This window comes from Columba livia, chromosome 23 (assembly GCF_036013475.1).
Source record: "Columba livia isolate bColLiv1 breed racing homer chromosome 23, bColLiv1.pat.W.v2, whole genome shotgun sequence".
Classification (NCBI taxonomy): Eukaryota; Metazoa; Chordata; class Aves; order Columbiformes; family Columbidae; genus Columba; species Columba livia.
Window position 1 is genome coordinate 2,976,116 of NC_088624.1, and position 20,527 is coordinate 2,996,642.

The 20,527-nt window shown below is 49.3% G+C and overlaps 1 protein-coding gene and 1 long non-coding RNA gene across 4 annotated transcripts in view; both read right to left on the reverse strand.

Annotated features, from left to right (window-relative positions):
• Window positions 1-795: 795 nt before the first annotated feature.
• On the reverse strand, window positions 796-1,773 carry LOC135576156 (uncharacterized). Its single transcript, XR_010467778.1, has 2 exons — window positions 1,444-1,773; window positions 796-1,181 (listed from the first exon to the last, which is right to left on the reverse strand). It is a non-coding gene; the product is annotated as an uncharacterized LOC135576156 (long non-coding RNA).
• A 493-nt stretch (window positions 1,774-2,266) lies between these two features.
• HOXB3 (homeobox B3) overlaps window positions 2,267-20,527 on the reverse strand; it is a 55,638-nt gene continuing 37,377 nt past the window's right edge. Inside the window, exons 3-6 of one of the 3 annotated variants that reach the window (XM_065039736.1) lie at window positions 16,842-16,918; window positions 11,700-11,759; window positions 5,680-6,233; window positions 2,267-4,574 (exon numbers count right to left, since the gene is read on the reverse strand). In XM_065039736.1, coding sequence (XP_064895808.1) covers window positions 3,811-4,574; window positions 5,680-6,115 — 1,200 coding nt within the window. In that variant the 5' untranslated portion in view covers window positions 6,116-6,233; window positions 11,700-11,759; window positions 16,842-16,918 and the 3' untranslated portion in view covers window positions 2,267-3,810. Of the gene's footprint in view, window positions 4,575-5,679; window positions 6,234-9,181; window positions 9,916-11,699; window positions 11,760-16,841; window positions 17,736-20,527 lie in introns of those variants that run through there. The other 2 variants (XM_065039737.1, XM_021295499.2) reach the window with 2 other exon arrangements.

Sequence of the window (20,527 nt, forward strand, 5' to 3'; positions counted from 1 at the left end):
CTCAGCAAAGAAATTTGCCTTTTGCTAAAGAGCGACTTAAACCAAGAACGATTCAAAAAGTTTCATCCAAGGGCCTGAATTCGGGAAGTGTCTAAAATCAAACTTTCGGGGGGGAAGAAATAAGCTGCGTGCTGCAGGATGAAGATGTGGCCGGTTTGGGGTGGGTTTGTTCAAGCTCCATTTCTCCCATTTTGCAGCGGAGGGACCGGGGCCGCATTCACGCAGGGACAAGCCTGGAAACTTTTGTCACTTCAAGCATCTGTGTGGGTGGCGAGAGGTTCTGAGAAACACATAATAAACCGAAAGCTACAGCCGAGACCAAAGTGCAGTTTAGCAAAGGGGTGAAGAAAAACAACGTTTTTAAGCATTTACAAAATGCAGCTCGGTTGACGGGAGAATTTCCCTGAATATCTTGTATCTGTGAATGCGTTTATCAAAACCAGCATAAATCTACTCAGCCTCAGGACCGATGTAAAAAATAACCGTTGAATTTCCGTTTATTTCTTGCTTGTTTGGGTTAAAATGGCATTTTGGGGGTGTCGGCCTCCCCTTTGAGGGATGGTGCGGGTGGATGAGGAGAAAGAGTTTGGGATGCGAAAGGAAACTCTGTCCGGCCGCTCCCACTGTTCACGCTGCTGGTGCTGACACTGGAGTCAGAAAACACACACACACACACACAAACAACAACAACCTCCCCCCACACACAAATAAAAACCACCCCGAACCTCCTCGGGAAGGATTTAAGGATTTTTCCCACGCACCACGCAGAAGCAGCAGGGAAAAAATATCACTGTACTTAAGGGGAAAGGCACCACCTTTAATAATAATAATAAATAAATTCACAGGGTTAACGAACGACAGAGAAATGCAATAATTATGAGGCAAATCAGGGCCTGTTTCTTTAATGCAGCAGCACAAATCCCTCGGAATTTGCTGCTTTTTCCCCATTTTAACGAGTTCCCGGGAATCCCGGCCACAAACCCAGCAACATGGCGACCGCGGGGCGACACTGGGAACGTTTGACTCCAGGGGGGGCCGGGGCGGGAATCCGCGGAGAAGCCCCAGCCCGAGCTCTTGTGCTCCGAGCCGATCCCATCACAGCCCGCACACGGTTCTGCTTTCACATCCCCGCGTCTCCGGACGGTAAATTCTCCTCTGCAGGGCCAGAACCCAGCCCAGACCTGGGGAGAAAAACAAGCCCTGTCTCTCCCTTACACCGTTATTTATTATTGCGCGAAGGTTATAATTATTAACCTGGAACTTCATTTATTAAGGGAGATCAGAGATGGAAAGGAGCAGGAGACCATTTCTCATGGAGACCTTCCTCCAGTCCCTTTTCACATGGGGGGGGTTTATCCAGCACGTCCCTGGGTGTGCGCACAGGTGGATAAAACACACACACACACACTCCCTGGTTCTACAGCCCGGCCCTTTTCTCGGTACCTTTTACAGCCTTTTCTCCCGGCAACAGTCAAAATCCGCCTCTGCTCTCCTTGAAGGGCACCGTCCCCATTCAGCAGCCACAGCGACGGAGCATTTCCAGCCTCACAAGCACTTCACACCTTTTCCAGAACAGTAAAACTTTTAGTTGCCCTCTCTGCTTTAATATAAGTTTTCTTAGGGCTTTAGAACATGAAAGGCAAATTATTCACGGTATTATCCCATCTGCTTTTGCTGCTGACAAAGGGGTTTTCTCCCTTTTGCTTGCACTGAGAATGGAACCTTTGACGGTGGCTTTTCCCCCCCTTTAATAACAATTTTACGGTGTAGGCCTGTGTATGGTTGTGTGTATGTGCACATGCGTGTTCGTGTGTGCACGTGTGTGTGTGCACATGTATGTGTGTGTGCCCGTGTGTGTGTGTGTGCACGTGTGCGTGTGTTTTAACAACAATTAATTATAGTAAGTAATTGATTTTCTCTTCACTTTTAAGCTCTCCGTATAGAAACTCTGGATCTTTTTTTTTTTTTGTGATTAATCCTTTTCCTTTGTTTTCATTCGCGGCCCAATGGCAGCCCGGCCCCGGCACCACGTGACCGCCTTTGTGGCCGCGGGCGCGCACGGAACGCGCACGGAACGCGCAGGGGGCGCGCAGGGAGCGCGGGGCCGCCCCTGCCCCAAACCCGGGGGCTGGGCCCAGTACGGGACACAGACACGATCCCCGTTGTCTGGAGCACTCGGAGCGGCCCCTTTCCTGCCGTCTCCTCCCGGGTTTTATTTACACGTTTGTTCCTTTTTGCCTTCAAATCCGACTGATAGGACAAGGTAAAATTGATAACAGAAAGTTTATTCAAGAATTGTTCAACAGACAACCCTTAAGCAAGGAAAGAAAAGAACTACCATAAGAACAAAGAAAGAGGAGGGTGAGGTGGGAGGGAGGGATTAGCTATAGTTCTTCTAATTCAGGACTATACAATTACAGTCTGGTTCTGCTCTCATGCCTCCAGTAGAACTAATTACATTATTCATAAGTACGAAGGTAACATAAAACTACTGGTCTTTCTAAATTACAATAACTAAAATAGGCTTGTTGTACAATGACAAGGAAACACAATGTCCTTTATAACAAGTAAATACTAAAAAAGTACAATTTGTTTCTTTTTTCCTCATATAAATACATAATATTGGGGATAAATAATACAAAAAAAAAAGGAAAATATTTTAAACTGGCTATAACCAATAAATATATATGAATGTTCACCAGAACACACACCCATTGAAGGACATCTCGACTGAGTTGGACGAAAGCCCTTCAAAGTTGCTTTTATACCCATTATATGTAAACTCTAAGTGCAACAAAGATGTCCAGACAAGAAAGCATTAGCAAATATGAGAGATCCATTCACTTCTGCTTTGATGGGAGGACATTCCGTTTGTTCAAATATACCCTGTTTTCACATAAGGTCAAGAAAAGAGGAGGAAAGAAGCATAGGACTTCCAAGTCTTAAGATTGCTTTTCTGTTAATGAACCCTAAGAAAAATACCCCCAAATTAAAAACCCCGGCACTGTTGAATGGAGACTTCACGTCATCAGAGGCAAAGGTGGGAAAATATTCAGACCTGTCAACTTCTCCTTCCTCCCTTTGGGCTGCGGTTATTGGTGGTGGGGGCTTTTAGGCATTTCAATTTTGATTTCCCAAACCTTTTGCAATCCTTAGACCTCTCTTATTCTATTTTTTGAAATAGTTTGGAGAGGGGAGGCAGGGGCCAGAGGGGAAGAGCGTGAATCCCACGTGTTGGCAGGTTTGTATATTTGCAGTTTCCATGGGGACTGGTGGCAGTTGCTCCCAGACAAGGATGCGCGAGGTTCCTCTGAGGAGCTGGAGAGGAGGGCGGCTCTCTTGCGAATCTCTTTTGATTGCATACGTGTTCACATGGGCATGTTTATGTGCAGAAACACCCACTGGAAAGCCTTGGCTGGCTGACTATTCTCCTTTCCAGTGTCCAAGAATTACAAGTGACGATCTGTACTTGCTTTGGAAACGAAGGGTGTTGCTGCTTTGAATCTGCTAGATTGCCACAAAACTACCCCAAAGCCATTTCAGAAGCATTTGTGTTGAAACGCAGGAGGTATATCTCTTCAGAGAGAGAACTGATTTTGGCAGGAAACACTGAAATGATTGGAAATTGTGCCTAATAAAACCCAGAAATAATAATAGCAAGCACAACAACCTGGTGGAAATTGCCCTGTCAAAGAAAATAAGAAAATAGCTCAACACAAATGTTCCTGAAGCCGATCCTGCCCTCTTCCCCTCTCCCTTGCCCTGTGATGAGGTCCTGTCCGCGTCACCTGAGCCCGTCCCCGCTCCCCATCACAGGTGGGTCAGCTTGGGCGCCTCTTGGATTCTGCCCTGAGAAGAAGCGTGGTGCGTGGAAAGCTCTGTGTAGGTGGGGTGGCTCTCGCAGGGTCCGTGGTGCTGGCTCGGGGGCATCTGCGGGGGCCCGTTGTAGTCCATGGTGGCCGCCTGGTGATGCGGCAGGTGGTTGAGGCCGTACAGGGACGGGCCAGAGGTGGGCATAGAATCCACATAGTTACCTCCAACATAGACGGGGCTGCCCTGCAGACTGGGAGTCCCGTAGGCCACCCCGTTCCCTTGTAAGACGTGGGGGTCGTACTCGGAGGCCGTGTTGGCGTATTTCTGTTGAGAGGGGCAGCTTTTGATGGGGTTTTGGTAGTTAGTGGACATGGCGTAGGCATTTTGGTGGGGCTTATTGAAGGAAGGCGGTGAGGGGGCATCATAGTTACTGCTCATGGTGTGCAAGGCGTTGATGAAGCCAGCGGAGGATTGCATGGGCTGGGGTGGGCTGCCCGTGGGGGACGGCCCTCCAGAAGAAGACCCCATGCCTTTTGACTTCTGATCTTTCTTATATTTCATCCTCCTGTTCTGGAACCAGATCTTGATCTGCCTCTCGCTGAGGTTCAGCAGGTTGGCCATCTCCACGCGGCGCGGGCGGCACAGGTAGCGGTTGAAGTGGAATTCCTTCTCCAGCTCCACCAGCTGAGCGCTGGTGTAGGCTGTGCGGGCTCTCTTGGAGGCCGAGGAGCCTGGAGGGCTTTTCTCGCCACTGCAGGTTTCTGCCGGCCGTGAAATGAAATAAAAGATAATTACTTACATGCAGAAATTGAATGCATCGTTTCTTAATAAATCCTGGAACAGGCACAAGAGTTCGCCCCCCCCTTTCCTCACCCCTTTGCATTAGCCTGCACTCCATAATCATGTCATTTATTAAGAGTTCTGTTCTCCAAAGCTGCCCCTGGTTTATGAAAATTTGATCATGTCATGTAGAAAAGGATTCCAGGGCCATTTATTTAGGAGTCGATTATTTCCAACAGATAATTTTGAGAAAATAATATTTGGCACGGGGGCAGTCACTGCAAAGCCAATTAATGCTAACACAGGTCAGTGTTGGGAGGTATTTTGTTTGCCAAGGTACGAATGCACATACACACACACACACACACACACATCTTGTGTGCGTCTCTTATTTGTGTAGTGCAAATATTTGTGTGTACATTGTTAAACACCAAATCGCATCTGTGCCTACCTTTTGGTGAGATAGACACAGATATAACAGATAAACTACATTAACACAAAGTGTGTGCCGCGAAGTTTGTATGAACGTATTTCTCTCAACAGTGGTATTTCCATACTGACTTTTTTTCTTGATCGCATTAGGGATGTGCGTGTATGCACGCAAGAATACCCATGTGTTTGTGCATATGCTTTATATATGCACAGACAGAATCAGAGCACCACATTCAGTGCTGCATCTGGAGGCGGAGGGTGGAAAGAGAACAAGCCCTGTGCTCGGGCATCGCGGGGTGAGCAGTGGGGAGACGTGTCCGTGGGTCTGTATCTACTCAGGTGGACATGGGCTCTGGACATGGGCCTGGTTGTATCACCCTGCGGTGCTCCGGAGATGTTGAAAGGAAACCAAGTGTGCACAGTCAGTGCTGCAGGAAGGGCCAGGGCTCGCTCGGCCAGGCTGGGCTGTGTGGCTGGCAGCCTTGGGACCCTGCCCAGCACCAGGATCCTCGCTGGATCCTTGATGGATCCTTGCTGCATCCTCGCTGCATCCTCTCCCTCTTTCCCCTGCCTCCAAACAAGCCTACTCCGGCCGGTGGCCTTGTTACCTCGCTGTTTAGGAAAGCGGAGTATTAGAAAAGCGGAACACTGTACCTGTGCTAGGGGAGCTGTTTTTCTGTTTGGAGTTTTGCCTCGATTCTTTCATCCAGGGGAATATCTGCTTGGTGAGACTGGCGTTTGCACTGAGGTTGGCTTTGCTGGGGGCAGTTTTACCGCTCCCCGCCTGGTTATTGCTGTTGCTGCTGGTGCTGTTGGCAGCCGGGTTTGGGGGCGGCGAGATGGGGGGAGCCGCATGGTGCTCCTGTGCTAAACTTGGGCGCATGCAGCTCCCGTTCAGGTCTTTACTTTTGGCGTGCGGGGTTGTGTTGCCCAGGGGCTGGAGCGAGCAGGCAGACCGCTGGTAGTCGTTCTCCACGTGAGAGCCCGGCTGGAAGGGCTGCTGGGGACCCTCGTAGCCGAAGCCATTGGTGCCCCCATAGGAGTAACCCCCGAAGAGTGTGGAGCTGTCGTAGTACGTCGTCTTCTGCATCTCTGGGCCTCTCCAAAATGATTTTTCCGGCTACCAGGGTCTTGACACCCCTATGGCAGAACATTGGCACCCCAAGGCCACGTGACAGGCCGTTTCCAGCTGTCTGTTGGAAGCTGACCTGAAAGGTTAGGAGAAAACACACAATAATAGTACCCGGCCTATGAATCCATCTTGGGGCCTGAAAGGCCCATGACATGAATAGGGTCCCGCAGAACAGGGCGAACAGATGCTTGGAGCAGATTTTGTCCTGCGTGCAGCCTAAGGAGGCTCAGCAAATGTTGCAGGGCAAACGCGTGGAGCTGATTTTGGGGAGCAGTTTTCCTGCTTGGTTGGTTGCACCTTTTTTTCCCTTAGGGGTCTGTACCCAGCATGTATAACTACACACGTGCTCTGTAAGTACACGTGGCTTCGTCTGTATTCATCTATTTACTTCTATATTTATCTATATACATATAAAACACCCCTATAAATGTGTGTGTATACATGCAGATGTGTTCACACATACACATACATCCATGTACAGATAGCACACACATTAAGGTAAATATAAGAATACAGAATGGATAAGTGCTAGCAAGCATTAAAGGAATCAAAGTCTTGCTTTCTTACCCCCGACTTATTCCAATCAGCCATTCACACACAAAATCCAGTGAGATGTTACACTGCCAGAAATTAAAAGTCTCTTAAGTTTATTGTAGGACCTCTGTCCAATATATTTGGTTTTAAACTGAAAGCAGCAAATAGTCAATATGTTTTATATGGTAATGGTGTCCTGACACAGTTGGCTTAATTTTCTGTTTGTACAGGGACTCACAATGTCTTTGGAATCCAGTGCAAATATTTCCAGCAGATTTAAGCAGGGGCGTGAATTCAAGAATGTGCTTCCCTTGGCCTGGTTGGAGGTGTCTCCTCTCTGGCAGCACAGGTTGTATTTAGCAAACAGCCCCCTCGTTGCCTGCACTGCTTTGTGCTCTGGTCCCGGCTCTGCAACTCCCATTGCCAGGAGGTGATTCCCAAACCGCTTTAATTGCTGTTGGGCTTTTTTTTTTCCTTGAAAACAAATGCTCACCGGGCCATTTGCTCTTAACTTTCTACCCCTTTGTTTTTTATACGTTCCTCCTTCCCTCAATCCAGCTCAAAAAGTCTAAAAACCCCATCCAAAGCCTCAGATTACAAAACGAAACCTTCCTTTTTTCTTTCCCTCTCTGGCCTTTCTATTTTTATTTCTCTCTTTCTTTCTTTTCTCAAAGCATAAACTTACTCTACCATAAAGACAAGGTAGAAATACCATTAGAAATATTAAAACTGTCTTGAGCTGCAAATAATCTGCATGCGGATCAATCAAGCAGCGCACGGGTTTTAAAAGGGCAGAGACTTCGCTGTGCAGCTCAGAGTTTGCGAGGAGCCACGGTGCATTTTGTTTTGAAATTGATATCCATTGTATATTTAATCGTATCTCTTGTATATTTAATTTTATCTGCGCTCTTTCATTCTCTAAAATAAAATAAAATAAACTCTGTGGAGATAAAGTCTAATGCGATATTTCTAAGTACCGGTGTTTAACAGAAGCCGCAGCCAGACAATAAATAACGTCTTTTTTTCCCTTCCCTGACTGCTGTGTTCTTATGTCATGTCATATGAAACCTCCACATAGTCCTAGCACAGCCGACGTGTCCACGAAGGGGCTGTTTCGCTTTTTTCCACTGATTAAATCCTTTCTGCATTCCCAAATCTGCATTGTATCTTCCACGGAGATGTATTATTGTCTACAGAGGGGCTGATATCCTTGCGGGGAGTTATTCTCATTTTGTTGCCTCGCCATGATAAATATGTCTTATTAAAAAGTAGACTGCGCTACCCGAGCCGAGGAGCTGTGAATTAATTAACAAACAGCAGCGCCTTTATTATGAATAGGTTTGCTCAAAATATCTACGAGGGCAGAGGTGGGAATTTCTCCGAGGCCTTCCTGTCTGGCATAGGGGTCTTTCAAAAGAGAAAGATATAGCAAACCACAAAGCAAACCCGAACTAGAGCCGAGTGGGGAGACTCAGCTAAAGTAGCTAAAAATAACACCGGCGATTTTTTGTTAAATGTCCATTAAATAAATTTACAATCCCCTTCGCCCAAACGCTCGCTCGCTTGTGGCTTCCACAGAAGATTTGCTTTGTACCTCATCTCTCAGCGCCTCGCAAATGCCGCTCATTTATCTTCGCCGAGGACGGCCGCAATCCTAATTATTTACTCCAAGGAATTGTTTAAAAAAAAGGAGAATCTCAGGCAGAATAATAAATATTCGATTATCTCCTGCGCCAATTAAACCCGGGCAGGATCCGTGCCGGGTGCTTCAGCACGCTCCAAGTTTCACTTTGCGAGCGGTTACATTTAACCACAAACTCTTTGCCTGCAACTTTGGAGTGCGAGGATTTAGAGATCTTTTAAAAATAAATACATAAAATCGGGGGAAGGTGCGAGAGGGAAAGGGCTGCGGGAGGAGGGTGCTCGGGGGAAGAGAAATGAAAGCCAAGCAATCCGGGGAAAAAGAGCAAAGAACAGTAAGGCAGAGGTATTCTCCTGCAAAGCCATCCCCTCCATGTTGGAAACCCTAAATTCACAACCTGCCCGTGTTTCTGAGGAACAGCAGCGCCTTCCCCCTCCCCCGCCCCCCCAAGGTCCATTGCCCCCGAACCGGGCACAGCCCCGCTTTGCAGTCCAGTTATTAGTAATAATAAATATTCCAAACGTGCCCTTAACAATAGGTCGGCTGCTCAGAAAGAGCTCAAATCCCAGCCACTGCCTTGCGGTGCGTCTGCCTGGAAAATAGAGACACATTCCTAAAATTTCCCTCCTCCCTCCCCCCCACAAACGAGCTTCCCCCCCAGCAAACTCCCAGTTGTGGAGCAGGGGGGAAACGGGCCCTGGATGGGGCTGCAAAAGCGGCTCTGCGTGGAGGGGAAGCTTAAAGCTTGTGAACTCTTCTTGAACCGAGATTGGAGTCATATGGTCATAAATCATTGGGACATATACTCCGCCATTCACAAAGTGATAGCCTATTTGAGTCCGGCTTACCTTAGTCTCTGACGAGCAAAGCACAGGCAGACATAATATATTTTCACATCCAGCATCCACGCAATCAATAAGCAAGGAATGACCCCCTTCCTTTAAAAACGTTACAGGAATATACGAGAGAGAGGAAAAAAATCCAGCATATGCATGTATATGTGTATGAAAAAAAAGCCAAAACAGAGGGGGAGGGGGCTCAGCCAGTGGAGCTTTCGGTTACGGCAGCTCAAATTGTCTCTCTGTCTCCGTTTGGGGAAGAGCAAAAAAAAAATCAAGATGCTTTCCAGCTTCCAAGATGTGCAGAAAAGCTGAGGGCTTTGAATGGACAAACCCTGAGATTCTAGTTGCCCTATAGACTGGTACGCGCTGCTCACTGATAACAATGGCCTCTGCTTTACCACAGCAAAGGGGAAGAAGGGAAAGAGAAGGGAAAAAAAAAAAAAGAGGAAAGAAAGAAAAGCTGAACACAACACACACACCCCCCCCCCCGCTTTAACTATGCAATGCTTGGCTGGGATTAAAATAATAACGAAAAGAATCCAGGCTACGGGTGGGGGTGCGGGTGAGGGGGAAAGAAAGCGGAGGGGATATTTAAAAATCAAGATTTGGTTGGGATTGCCGGGCAAAGCCAACGAGCCTCCCAAACAGCGTCACTAGTGAAAAATTATGCTAATTGCAGACGTGGTGGACAGAGGCCTAGGCAGAAAGATAGCAAAGCTTGCCTTTGATTCACGTGTTTAACAATTAGGTGTCAATTTATGCTAATAAAGCCTTTCAACATAGTCATAGTCGCCCCCCCTCCCCTTCTCGGCGGCGGTCGCGGCTTTTTCAGGAGCTGAAGCTTCCCCCCCCCTTCGGTCCTTCGGCTGTGCTTGGCCGCTCACAGACACCCCCCCATGGGAAACCCCCTTTTCTGGTGCCGGGGGGGGGGGCTGGAGCCCCCGGCCCCGGTGTTTGCAAGGGCGGAGGGGAAGGGGGGAGGAATCTCTTGTGTTGCTGCAACTCCGCAACCCCGCGGAACTTCGGCGTTAAGTTTGTGCGTCCCGCTGGCTGGAGGCTCCGCTCTGCCCCGCCGAGGCGGGAGAGGGGGGGGGGTCAGGGCGCAAATCACCCCCGGGGGAGGCCAAGGCAGAGAGGTGTTGAGCAATAAAGATTATAATGATTCCCGCTATTATTAATAAGGGCGGTAGCGCTGTGCCGGGCGCTGCTGCTGTCGCCACGGCACATTGCAGATTTATGCGTTTCCCGCTCCCACGCGGCTGCGAAAGCACAAACTCGCCAAGACGCGGCTCGGGAAAGTCCGTGTCGAGGAGGGGCCGGCAGTGGGAGGAAGGCAGGGCAAGGAATTGAGGTGTCTGCACTTTTTTTTTGTGAAGTGCTACTTTTGTTTCCCATCGCAATTATCTGCCCTCCTTTAATTCTGGCGCTCTCTCCTTTGGGTTAAGTGCTGACGGGGGGAATTTACGTTTAGCAAAGCTAGAAAAAGAGGGACCACAAAGGCTCTCTGGACTTCGCTGGGAAGGTATGACCCGTCGAGGGGGGGGGAGTTGCATCGCACTTCTCTTGTGTGTTTGTGTGTGTGCACCTTCAGAGCGATACGTCTGTGGGGGGGGGAAAGGTGTCGAAGTAAACATTTGAGTTTTGAGAGGACAGCCAAGGTTTTCTAGGTGATGGATAAAGTCTTACCCCAAGGACTACGGGGTTTCCAGCTATTGTTCTGACCGCAGCCCCAGACGGGAGGGGTTCGACCAGGAGACACCATTAATGCCATTTTTTTTTTACCACATCTGACTTTCTATGAACCGATCCGAGATAAATCCTCTGCTACAAGGTAGTTGCTATTTTGGAGCCCCGGCGTTGAAACTCCAAGGAAGGAAAGAGGAAAACCAGTCTTGGACTATTCTTTTAAACCCGGCTCTGTAGGTGAAGTGCTCTCTGGGTTTCTGAATATGGGTTTCCAGTGGCTTATTTGGAGCACCTGGGCAATCAGAGGTACCTTGCGTTCTGCAAGTAGCTCTTCCGAAGTGCAAAATTTTGTTTTAACTTTAACTGTTAAGAAAGTCGTTGCACGTTTATATGTTGATCTCCTGTAAGTATTTTATTTATTGATTTATATTTTATTTTTCTAGGCTCCCTATGCATTGCCATCTTTGCTTTGGTTGCAGCTTATTTTTCTTTAAAATGTAACTCCCTCGCACTCGTCACGAAATCAGCAGCAAATGTTGCAATCTGACTGGGTTTCCCTTCAAAGGGAGCACAGGAAATATCTTCCATTTAAAACACTCCCTCGAAGTTACGGTCATAAATCACAAAGTTTAAAGACAAGCCGGTAGCAAAATGAAAATACTCAGCTGAAATCCAGGGCAGCCGTGCTTATCCTGGGGGTGCTGGAGGGGGGAAAAGACCAAAAACCAAACAGAAGTCCCGTTGGGTGAATTTGGGGAAGGAATGGCTGCCCAGGCTGCTGCAGAGGGACACACGGACACACAGACAGGGACCAGGTAGGAGATTCAGCAAAACTCACCAATTCTTGAATGCCTGGTCCAGCAAATACGAGGCAGCGGTGAACTTTGAGAAAGGAGAACTAGGGGGAAAGAAAAAAAGAAGAGGGGGGGAAAGTATGAAACTTCCATCAGAAAAGCGTGGCCGAGGGAACTGATCCCAGGGAGAACCTTGGGGTGGCAATGGGGAGACGATGGGCTGAGGAACAAAGCCCCAGCAGCTCCTCCGGGATTCTCCCACCCAAGCAAGCCCAGCATGTCCCGGCACTGCCCGGGCTCCTCATGGATAATATTCCCATCGGGCGGTGAACACCAGGTGGATTTCTGGAAATCTGATGCAATTCCCGCTCCCGGCCGTTCCTTCCACCTTCCCTGTGGAAACCCCCGGCCCGGGAAGCGCTTCTCCCGTCCTGGCGTTGGGGATGGAAACGCTGTGGCTCCAACCGGGGGTGGTGCGGCGAACTCTGAATGTCATTTAAAATATCTATACATCGGGAAGGCTTTTGGTTAAATCCTGGTGGTAATTTCAGAGTTAACTATGTGTAAGAGATTAAATACACGCAGTCAATTAGCTCTGGGTTCAACAACAGGATAACAGTAGGGAAAATACGAGGCCGTTTTCCTGAGGATTCAGAATTTGGGTGTTGGGTTTTTTTTCCCCTCCAATGTGATCGGAAAATCGCCACGAAGAGGGGAAGGACGGAGAAGCTTTCTAGTGTAGGACACCATCCACACAGCAGTGATTTGGTATCAGAATTAACGGTATCGAGCCATAAACATTTTTAAAGCCACGCCGAGATTTATCACCGCAACTTTGGCGCGGAGGACTGGGGAAGGGAGAAAGAAAGGGAGAAAGAAAAAGCAATCTCATTTAAAAATATTTTCGTTTTGGGAAACATTCAGTCGCTTTAATAATCCCGTTTCCGTTCTGTATGTTGATGTTATTAATCTCAAATAAAAATGTTCCCCTCACACCCTTGCTCTGCTTGTGACAACATCCCCGAGTCCATAAATCACCCGCGGATGCTTCATGACCTTCTCTAGTCGGCGGCCTGTAGCTGTATTTTTTATTAGTATTATTATTACATGCGCGCACGCTTTAATACACAGTTCTGGCAATATTCCACTTACATCACAGCCTTCCCCGCTTAACTGGGGCTTTTCAGTTCCCTCTGTAGAGTACACACAGAGATTTGTAAACAGGGAAAAAAACCAACCACCAACCAACCAAACCAGCAGCCTCTGCTGTGTGAGCTCAGCAAAACCGGGCCGAGCCTCCGCGAGTTCCTCCCACGCAGCCCAGGGAGGGGGGAAAGGGGGAGATCGCGTTTATTCCGAGTGGATTCGGGAGGGAGGAGGGGAAAAGAGAAACAACCAAACAACCGAAAAGACGCTGTAATAAAGAACGGCTCCAGCAAGGAGGGCGGGGGTTGTGGGGCTGTTTTTCTTTGTTTTTCATTTATTCCCTCGCAGAACAAGCAAAAGGGGGATGGAGAGAGGGGTTTTTCCCCTCTCGTTGTTCTTTGTTTTCATTGAGGTTTGTTGTTTTGTTTTTCCTCTAGTTGCACTGATCTGTCCCTCAGGTCCAGCCCGGCCCCTGCTCGTCCCGCACCCCACGATAGGCTCCTGCCCCCGGCCCCACCGCGTCCCCCGTGGGGCTGCCCACTCTGCCCTAGCCCTTGTTTTTTGTCTAGAGGGAAGGAGTTTGGGTTTTCACATTGCACAAACAGCCCGAGGGATGGGAGAGCTCCGAGGAGGAGGGGAGAGTTATGGAGGGTCCAGGACCTTCTGAAACCCCAAACAGAAGCCAGCCCGGATAAGAAATCAAAATGAGACGGAGTGAGCAGTGGGCTTGCCTTGACAGATTAGACCTTTTTCTCTCCCTGACCTTTGCTTAGAAGAGCAATAACTCACCAGGTTAATGATCAATCAGCGGAAGTGCTTTGGAATTGTCTCAAAAATAACAAAACAAAAACAACCACAAGTCCCAGGCTCCTTAGGGCACTGAGTCGTTCGACCCCCGCCCGCCCCCCTCCCACGGGTCCCCAAAAGCCCCAGCGAGGGGTGAGGTGGGGTTTGGGGGGGCCATGGGATGTGCGGGGGGAGAGGAGCCGGCAGTTCGCGCTATCAGCGTGCTACAAATCGCTATTTTGGGAGCAGCTCAGCAGAGGCGGGCTGGGAATCACCATTCTCACTCCTCTCTCTGCCCCCCCCCCTCCGCCTTCCAAATGCCAAAATAATAGCTTGAATTATGCGCTCACGTGACTGGGACACGTCAACCTTTTGCCCGTTTTGTACAGAATTGGTCCATGACCGACTCTCCCCTCCCGTCCCACTAATTCCCCAAACTTCGCAGGCAGCGGGGCGGGCGATGCCACTCGCTCGCTGCCGCACTGGGGCTGCCCTGGCTCTGGGGCACTCTGGGCTGCTTTTTCTGCTTTTCTTTTAGTTTTTCCTTTTGCTTTTTTTATCTTTTAACCCGAAAGCGAAGGAAGCGAGCAAACACTAAAGAGGAAAGCGACTGCAGCAGCCACAGCGTCCAACCGAAGGGCAAAGACGGAAACGGAGGGGAAAACAAACGGGTTTGGGGGACAGAAAGCAAGGAGAACGGCTGGCACCGCCGGGCGCGGCTCCTGCTCTTCCTGCTCGTCCCGACTCCCCGTTTCCTCCCGTTTTAACCCCCACCCTCCTCCTCCCATTAAAAAGAAAAAAGAGGGAGAAAATGAGGATTCAAAGCTCCTTCTCCCTCGCCCCCGGGAGGACCAGGCACCCACGCTACCGCCGTGGATGTTTCTGTGAGAAAAGGAAGGAATTCGGGTGTTTTTTGCAGTGATACTCGCCTGAATCCGGGACCCTGCTGGCGCTGGAGAACGAGCTGGGCGTGGGGGCGAAGGAATGAGTTCCATTGTACCTGCTTCCACCTGATATTTGTAAAGACCCCACATTTCTGAAGAAGAAGTCTCAGCAGAGGGAGAAAGAAGGGGTGTCAAGGCTTATATTTCTCTGGTTTGGGATGTTCACACTGAATATTTATCGGCTGTAGGGAACCGTGTGGATGCCACTGGGTCCTGCATCCTCCCCGCACAACGCATCCCTGCAATCCCCCCAAACACGCACATCCGAAGCGCGGCCCCACCGAATCCTCGGTGCTGAAGGGTGTTCGCTCTGTCACCCTCATCATCACATCAAAGGGCTCCCATCTATGCCTGGTTCTTAGTTAATTTTTAATTAGGAGAGAAAGCTTTGGGAACGGCAATGTTGAACGCAACAGAGGACACGTAGGTGGAAGCGGGGGTTTTAAACCCTAATTTCTGTTTTTCACACGGAGGCGAGCAAGGCGGTGCTGGCGCTGGGACGCTCCGCGCTGCAACACGCGTGTTCTCCCCAGAAATATCCCTCCCCACCGCCTCCACACGCAAGAGCTGGGAAACCCAACTATCCAGTGCTCATCCACCCCAAAAAGCCTCATCTCGGTGCTCCTGGATTGACCCACGAAGAGGAGCCGAGCTCCCAGATCCGCCCCCCACCCCAGGGCTCAGCGTCCCCACGATGGGGGGGAAGAGAGAGAGGAATCAAAAGGGAGAGTGGGAGAAACGAAAACCAGAAAGGTGGAAAAATCCCTCCCTAAAATCTCCTGTCCCAAAAGAGCAGAAGTGGGAGCAACACCATCATATAGATCTATACGGTTAGATTTCAGAAAGTGTCCATTAATATCAATTTACTTCAATGAAAACTTTGGGTCTTCATGAAGTTGATGATTTATGATAAAATCAATTAAATTACGGCCACTTAGGGCCTGCGGTTTCTTCTCAGATTTCATTCGCCAACACATCAAGCGCTTGGTAAAAAATTTCGAGTGTAGCTGGAGGCGAGTAAAGATAATTCTGAAGCTGAGGAAATTTAATGCAAAGCAATTTTCAGGGAAAAAAAGAAAAAGAAAAGGAAAAAAAAATATATATATATAAAAGAACAAGCCAGACGCTTGTGTATCCGAGCTCCTGCTCCTGCCAATATACCCGTTCGCCTCAGGAAATATTGGTCACTGAGTCAAAACTTTTCCAGTTTCACAATGTATAAAGACATTTTTAGAACTGGCAGCTTGTCCCGGGGACTGAGTTATTATCTCGCTCTAAAAGGAAAGGAACAAAAGGAGGACAGAGAGCACAAATATATACATATATATATATACACATATATATATATATATAAACTTTACAGGTTTAATTAGATTTCTCTGAGGTTTTTTTTTTTTCCTCCATACAAACGTTTTTCCTGTCTCTTAAAACACCCATCGGGCCGTCACGGGGGAGGGGATTGTGGGTTTTTTGACCCAGAAATGAACAGCACAAGTCCACAGCAAATAACGCACCCGATATTCCCCCGCGAAATCTCGCCCTCCCGGCCATCCCAGAAACTCCAGTTGAGCCAAATGACCCATTTTCGAGGACATCTCCCCCCCCACCCAAACAAACCTTGAATCTTTTGAAAAGCCCGATATTTTGGGGCTCCCCCAGTAGCCCCCGCTCCCATGCTGGACGGTTCAGAGTCTCAGTCTTACCCATTTCGACCGCCTAAAAGAAACAGCAGCTCAACTAACCAGATGTTCATTAGTCACATCTGGCCACTACACCCAGACCTGGGGAGGGAAAACCCGCTATGGACAGGCACTGAGCATGGGAAATCCTTTTTTCTTTCTTTCTTTCTTTTTTTTTTTTAAAGAAGCTTTTGTAATTAAGGTCTGCTTCAAGTAAACAAAAAACTTTGTAGGGTCATAAATCACCATCACATACATTCTTCAGATTAACACCCCGCTTTTCCAATGGGCTTTTGTAGTTGCTTTTTCAAACACGAGAGAGGTGCTAAACCTTTACCAAATGTGTCCCAGACAAACCTCGCGGGGAACACGCACCCGGGAAGCGGCGCTTTGCAGTAGCGCTCGGTTAGGGACCCTTCGAGAGGATTTTTGCTCGGCTTCAGCTTCCCCGATCCTGCTCCCGAGGCATCTCTCTTAATTTGTAACCAGGACTAAACCAGCTACAGCTCACGGGGACCGGGGAACAAGCCTGTCAAAGTTTTCGGAGCAATTCATTATATCTCACAGCGCTGGAGCTGAGGAGGTACAAAAGGCAGAGCTGCATCATGCTTTGATTTATTTAACTTCTTACCTGCGATACTGTCCGACCCAGGATTTCAAGAAGAAGAAGAAGGAGCGAAGCCGGATCGGGGTGGTGTGAATTCGCAACTGGAGCAGGCAAATTAAGGAGAAGAAACTACTTTATTGCACCCCGGTGGATCTTGCTGACAGCTTTCTCGTTTTTTTTGTGGGTTTTTTTTTTTGTCCCCAAAGATGCTTTGATTGTTTTTTGGGACTCGCTCGATTCAAACGGAACCGACTTGACGTGGAGAATAAAAGAAACTCTTCCAAAACAGCTTAAAGTGTTGCAAGGATGCGGCCCCCTTTGCAAAGAGATGGCGAGCAGGGGGAGATGTGATGGGGGTGTCGGGAGGGGGGGGTTGCGCGCACATTCCCCTTCAAAAACAAAACAAAAAGCCCTAAAAAACCTCCCCCATTCCCGAATCCTTGGTATCTATCTGGAAAGCTGTTTCTCTTTATAAAGACTTAAAATGTTGCAAGACGGTTATAATACTGAGTGACAAGGGGTGCTGGAGAGAAGGGAACCAAATGGATTCTGGCTTTTAGAGCCAGTAGGAATTGGCCGGCCTTCAATGTCAGGATGCAAAATTGATTCCATATGTCTCGTCCGGGGAAAGGGGAAAAAACGAAGGAATGAAAGAAAGAAGGAGAGAAAGATGGGGGGAAATAAAACTTATGAGAAACCCACGGCTTTTCTTTCTTCCTTTCAACTCCACCCTTCCCAGTAGCCTCGGATAAATACCCTGTCATTAAATCTTGCCCTTTTCCAGGGAATATTTTGGTCTCTCACGTTTGAAACACAGAGAGGTACCAGGAGCAACAAGCCAGATCCTGGAAGTTATTTTTAGACTCGGCTTTGTTGGAACTGACCTGAGTGAGGGGAGAGGAAACCTGGACCTGGGTGCAGGGGAAAGGGAGACGCCGCCGGCCCCCAAAAAACAGAGGGAAGGCGGGGGGGGGGGGGGGTGGAGGGGACAAAATCCCTTCTCTCACCCCGGGGTAGGTCAGCAAACCCCTATCACCCAGTGCGAGCGGCCGGAGCCTGGACCCGGCGGCAGGTGACGGGCTGGGTGGTACCGGAGCCCCCGAGGCGGTGGGATCGGAGGTTCGGGGTGTGGGGAGGGGGGGTCGGACCCTCTGCCCATCCGCCCCCCAGCTCCCGAGCCCACCGCCGGCCTTTCCCTGCTCATTTCACCGGGACATGCTCAGAGAGAATTTGACCCGGAGTTTTTCAGGCTTCTCTCCTGACCTCTAGATACCGCTGCCAATAAAGCCCTGATATATTTCGCATTGAGTCGGACATCAAAAGGAGACGATACAGCAACGAGTGGGGATTTCGCCTTAACCCCTCCCCTCATATCTAGCCTAAAAAGAAGAAAAAAAAAAAGAGTCAAATCTCCACCATCGCCTCTGATTTATAACCTCCCTTTTCAACCGGGATGGTTACGCGCAGGGAAGTGTTGAAATGTGGTTATTGCCTTTTATTTCTTTCGCCTTTCCCCTCCTACCGACAAAAAAAAAAAAAAAGGAGAAAACTTCAAAGAAAACTGTCACCGTTTCCAAACTTTTGCCCATTTAACTGAAAAGAGACTGAGCTCTTCCCTTTTGTCTCTCTTGCCTGTGCCCCGTGTTCGTTTTCCTTTTTAAATATGAAAACGGAGCAGCAGAATTGGCACCGGCTCCTGGGCCTGCAGTGGGGCGGGCTGGGGTTGACACCGGGTTTGCTCCGGCTGGAGCCGCTTCAAAACAGGGGGGGAAGGTAAAGCCGCGTCCTGCCCGCCTGTCTCCGCGCCTCTCCGCGGGTTTCCGCCTTATCCTCCTTCACGGCTCCGCTCTCTGGTCTCCACGCTTCTGCAGCTCTCGCCCTCCGTGATGCTTTGATCTTAAATAACTCTCTCCTACCGCCTGCAATAAATTATGAATTAAGGTGCTGTTGACTCATATTTACAACGTTAATAGTTTCCTCTTTGGGCAAAGAGAGAGGGTACGTGTGGCCGAAAGGGGAAGGGAGGGAGATTTCTTTGGGGATGAACTGTGATAAACACGGATTTGCAGCTCGGATAGACGGGGAACTTCTGACTAGATGACAGACAGGGGGAAAGGCTTCTTGCACAGAAATTCAAGAAATAGCGCCTGTTCGAGCTACTTGAAATAGCTGATTATCTTCTCCCCCCTCTTGAACGTTATTTATGGCATTTGTAACTATAAGTTACAATAGCTGATTTATCGAAAAATTCCGTTTCAAGGAGTTAATAAATAAATAGTGCTTAGAAATGGTAAGGAGAGATTTGCTCGTTCTATTTAGCGGCTCTGGGAGAGGAGAAGCTGTTGCGCTGGCAGAGGCGGTGGAGAGCGGCGGGACTGCGCGGGGGATGCGCGGAGGATGCGCGGGGCAGAAGATTCTGCTCCGGACTTTCCTTCCCAAGCTGTGGCCGAGATGAAGCACTTTCCCTCGGGTCACCGTTAACCGCAGGGTGGAGAAACTTGGGTTTTTGAGGACGATGGAGCTGACAGGGGTAGAAGGAGAAGAGCCCTGAGGATCTGGGGCAGGAACAAGGACCGAGCTGGTGCTTCGGGGGTGCCGGTGCCTCCCAGCCCGGATCCTGGTGAAGTTCTGCATCACCCAAGCCCCTCTCTGCCCCAGCCCCGCTCCCTACCTGGGCTCTGGGGTTCTCTCCCAGCTCTGGCTACTACCCTGGCTCTGGAGTCCCCTCCAATGTTTGAGTCTCTTCTCCCGAGTTTTGGGATCCTGTTTCTGTTAAGGGATGTCCTCTTGGGTCTCGGGATGCTAATGGAGATGCGGAGCTATTATCCAGGATCTGAGCATCTATTCTGGCTCTGAGTTTCTTAATGGGGTGTCCGGGGCTCTTACTCAGGGTCATATTTGGGGTCCGGAGCCCCGGGGTCGGGGCAGTGTCCCCAGCACGGAGGCTCGGCCAGAGCGACCCGGCAGCCCTCGGCCACCCCATCTCCTCCTGACATCTGATTATTAAAGGACGACACTCGCACAAAGGCGTCTGGACCGGGGATAAATAAAGCCCCGGTATTGATTTAAAGGGAGCTGCCGCCCAGGGTGGGGGCTGCGGGGCGGCTCCCCCGCACCGAGCCCGCAACCGCCCCCCGCCAAGGGCCAATTTCTCACGCTCAACATCCCAAGCCGACAGAAAGGAAAAACAAGAATGCAACAAAATAAAACAAATACCACCGAATAAAATAAAGGGGGGTGGGGGTCTGCATCCATTTGAAGCCGACAACTTAAATTAATACGGGGCTTGACAGAGAATGATGCTGTATTTCTGGCTCAGTCACCGTCCCTGGATCTCTCTTAATATTTAATGAAAGTCGCTGAGTTGCTCTAATTTTGCTACATAAAGGTTTACACTAGCAGACAGAGTTAAATATCCCGCTCGGGCGGTGTGAGACTTGGCTGGCGAGCGGAGGGAGGACAGGGAAGGGAAGGGGGAAAAGCGCTAAATTCTCATCCGAGAATCCGGTGCGAACATTTAATCTTTGCTCCTGTTGTCAGTTTTATTGACTCCTCGCATGTTGGAGCTTGTAAAATATTTAAAAACGCCATCTCCCACTTCCTCCTTCCCTTTCAACACTCTGGGTTAGGACCAATTTGGTCCAGTTTGGGGGCGGCAGGGGAGGGCAGTGACTCCTGACGCCCCATCCTCCGAGGGGGACACTGGGCAG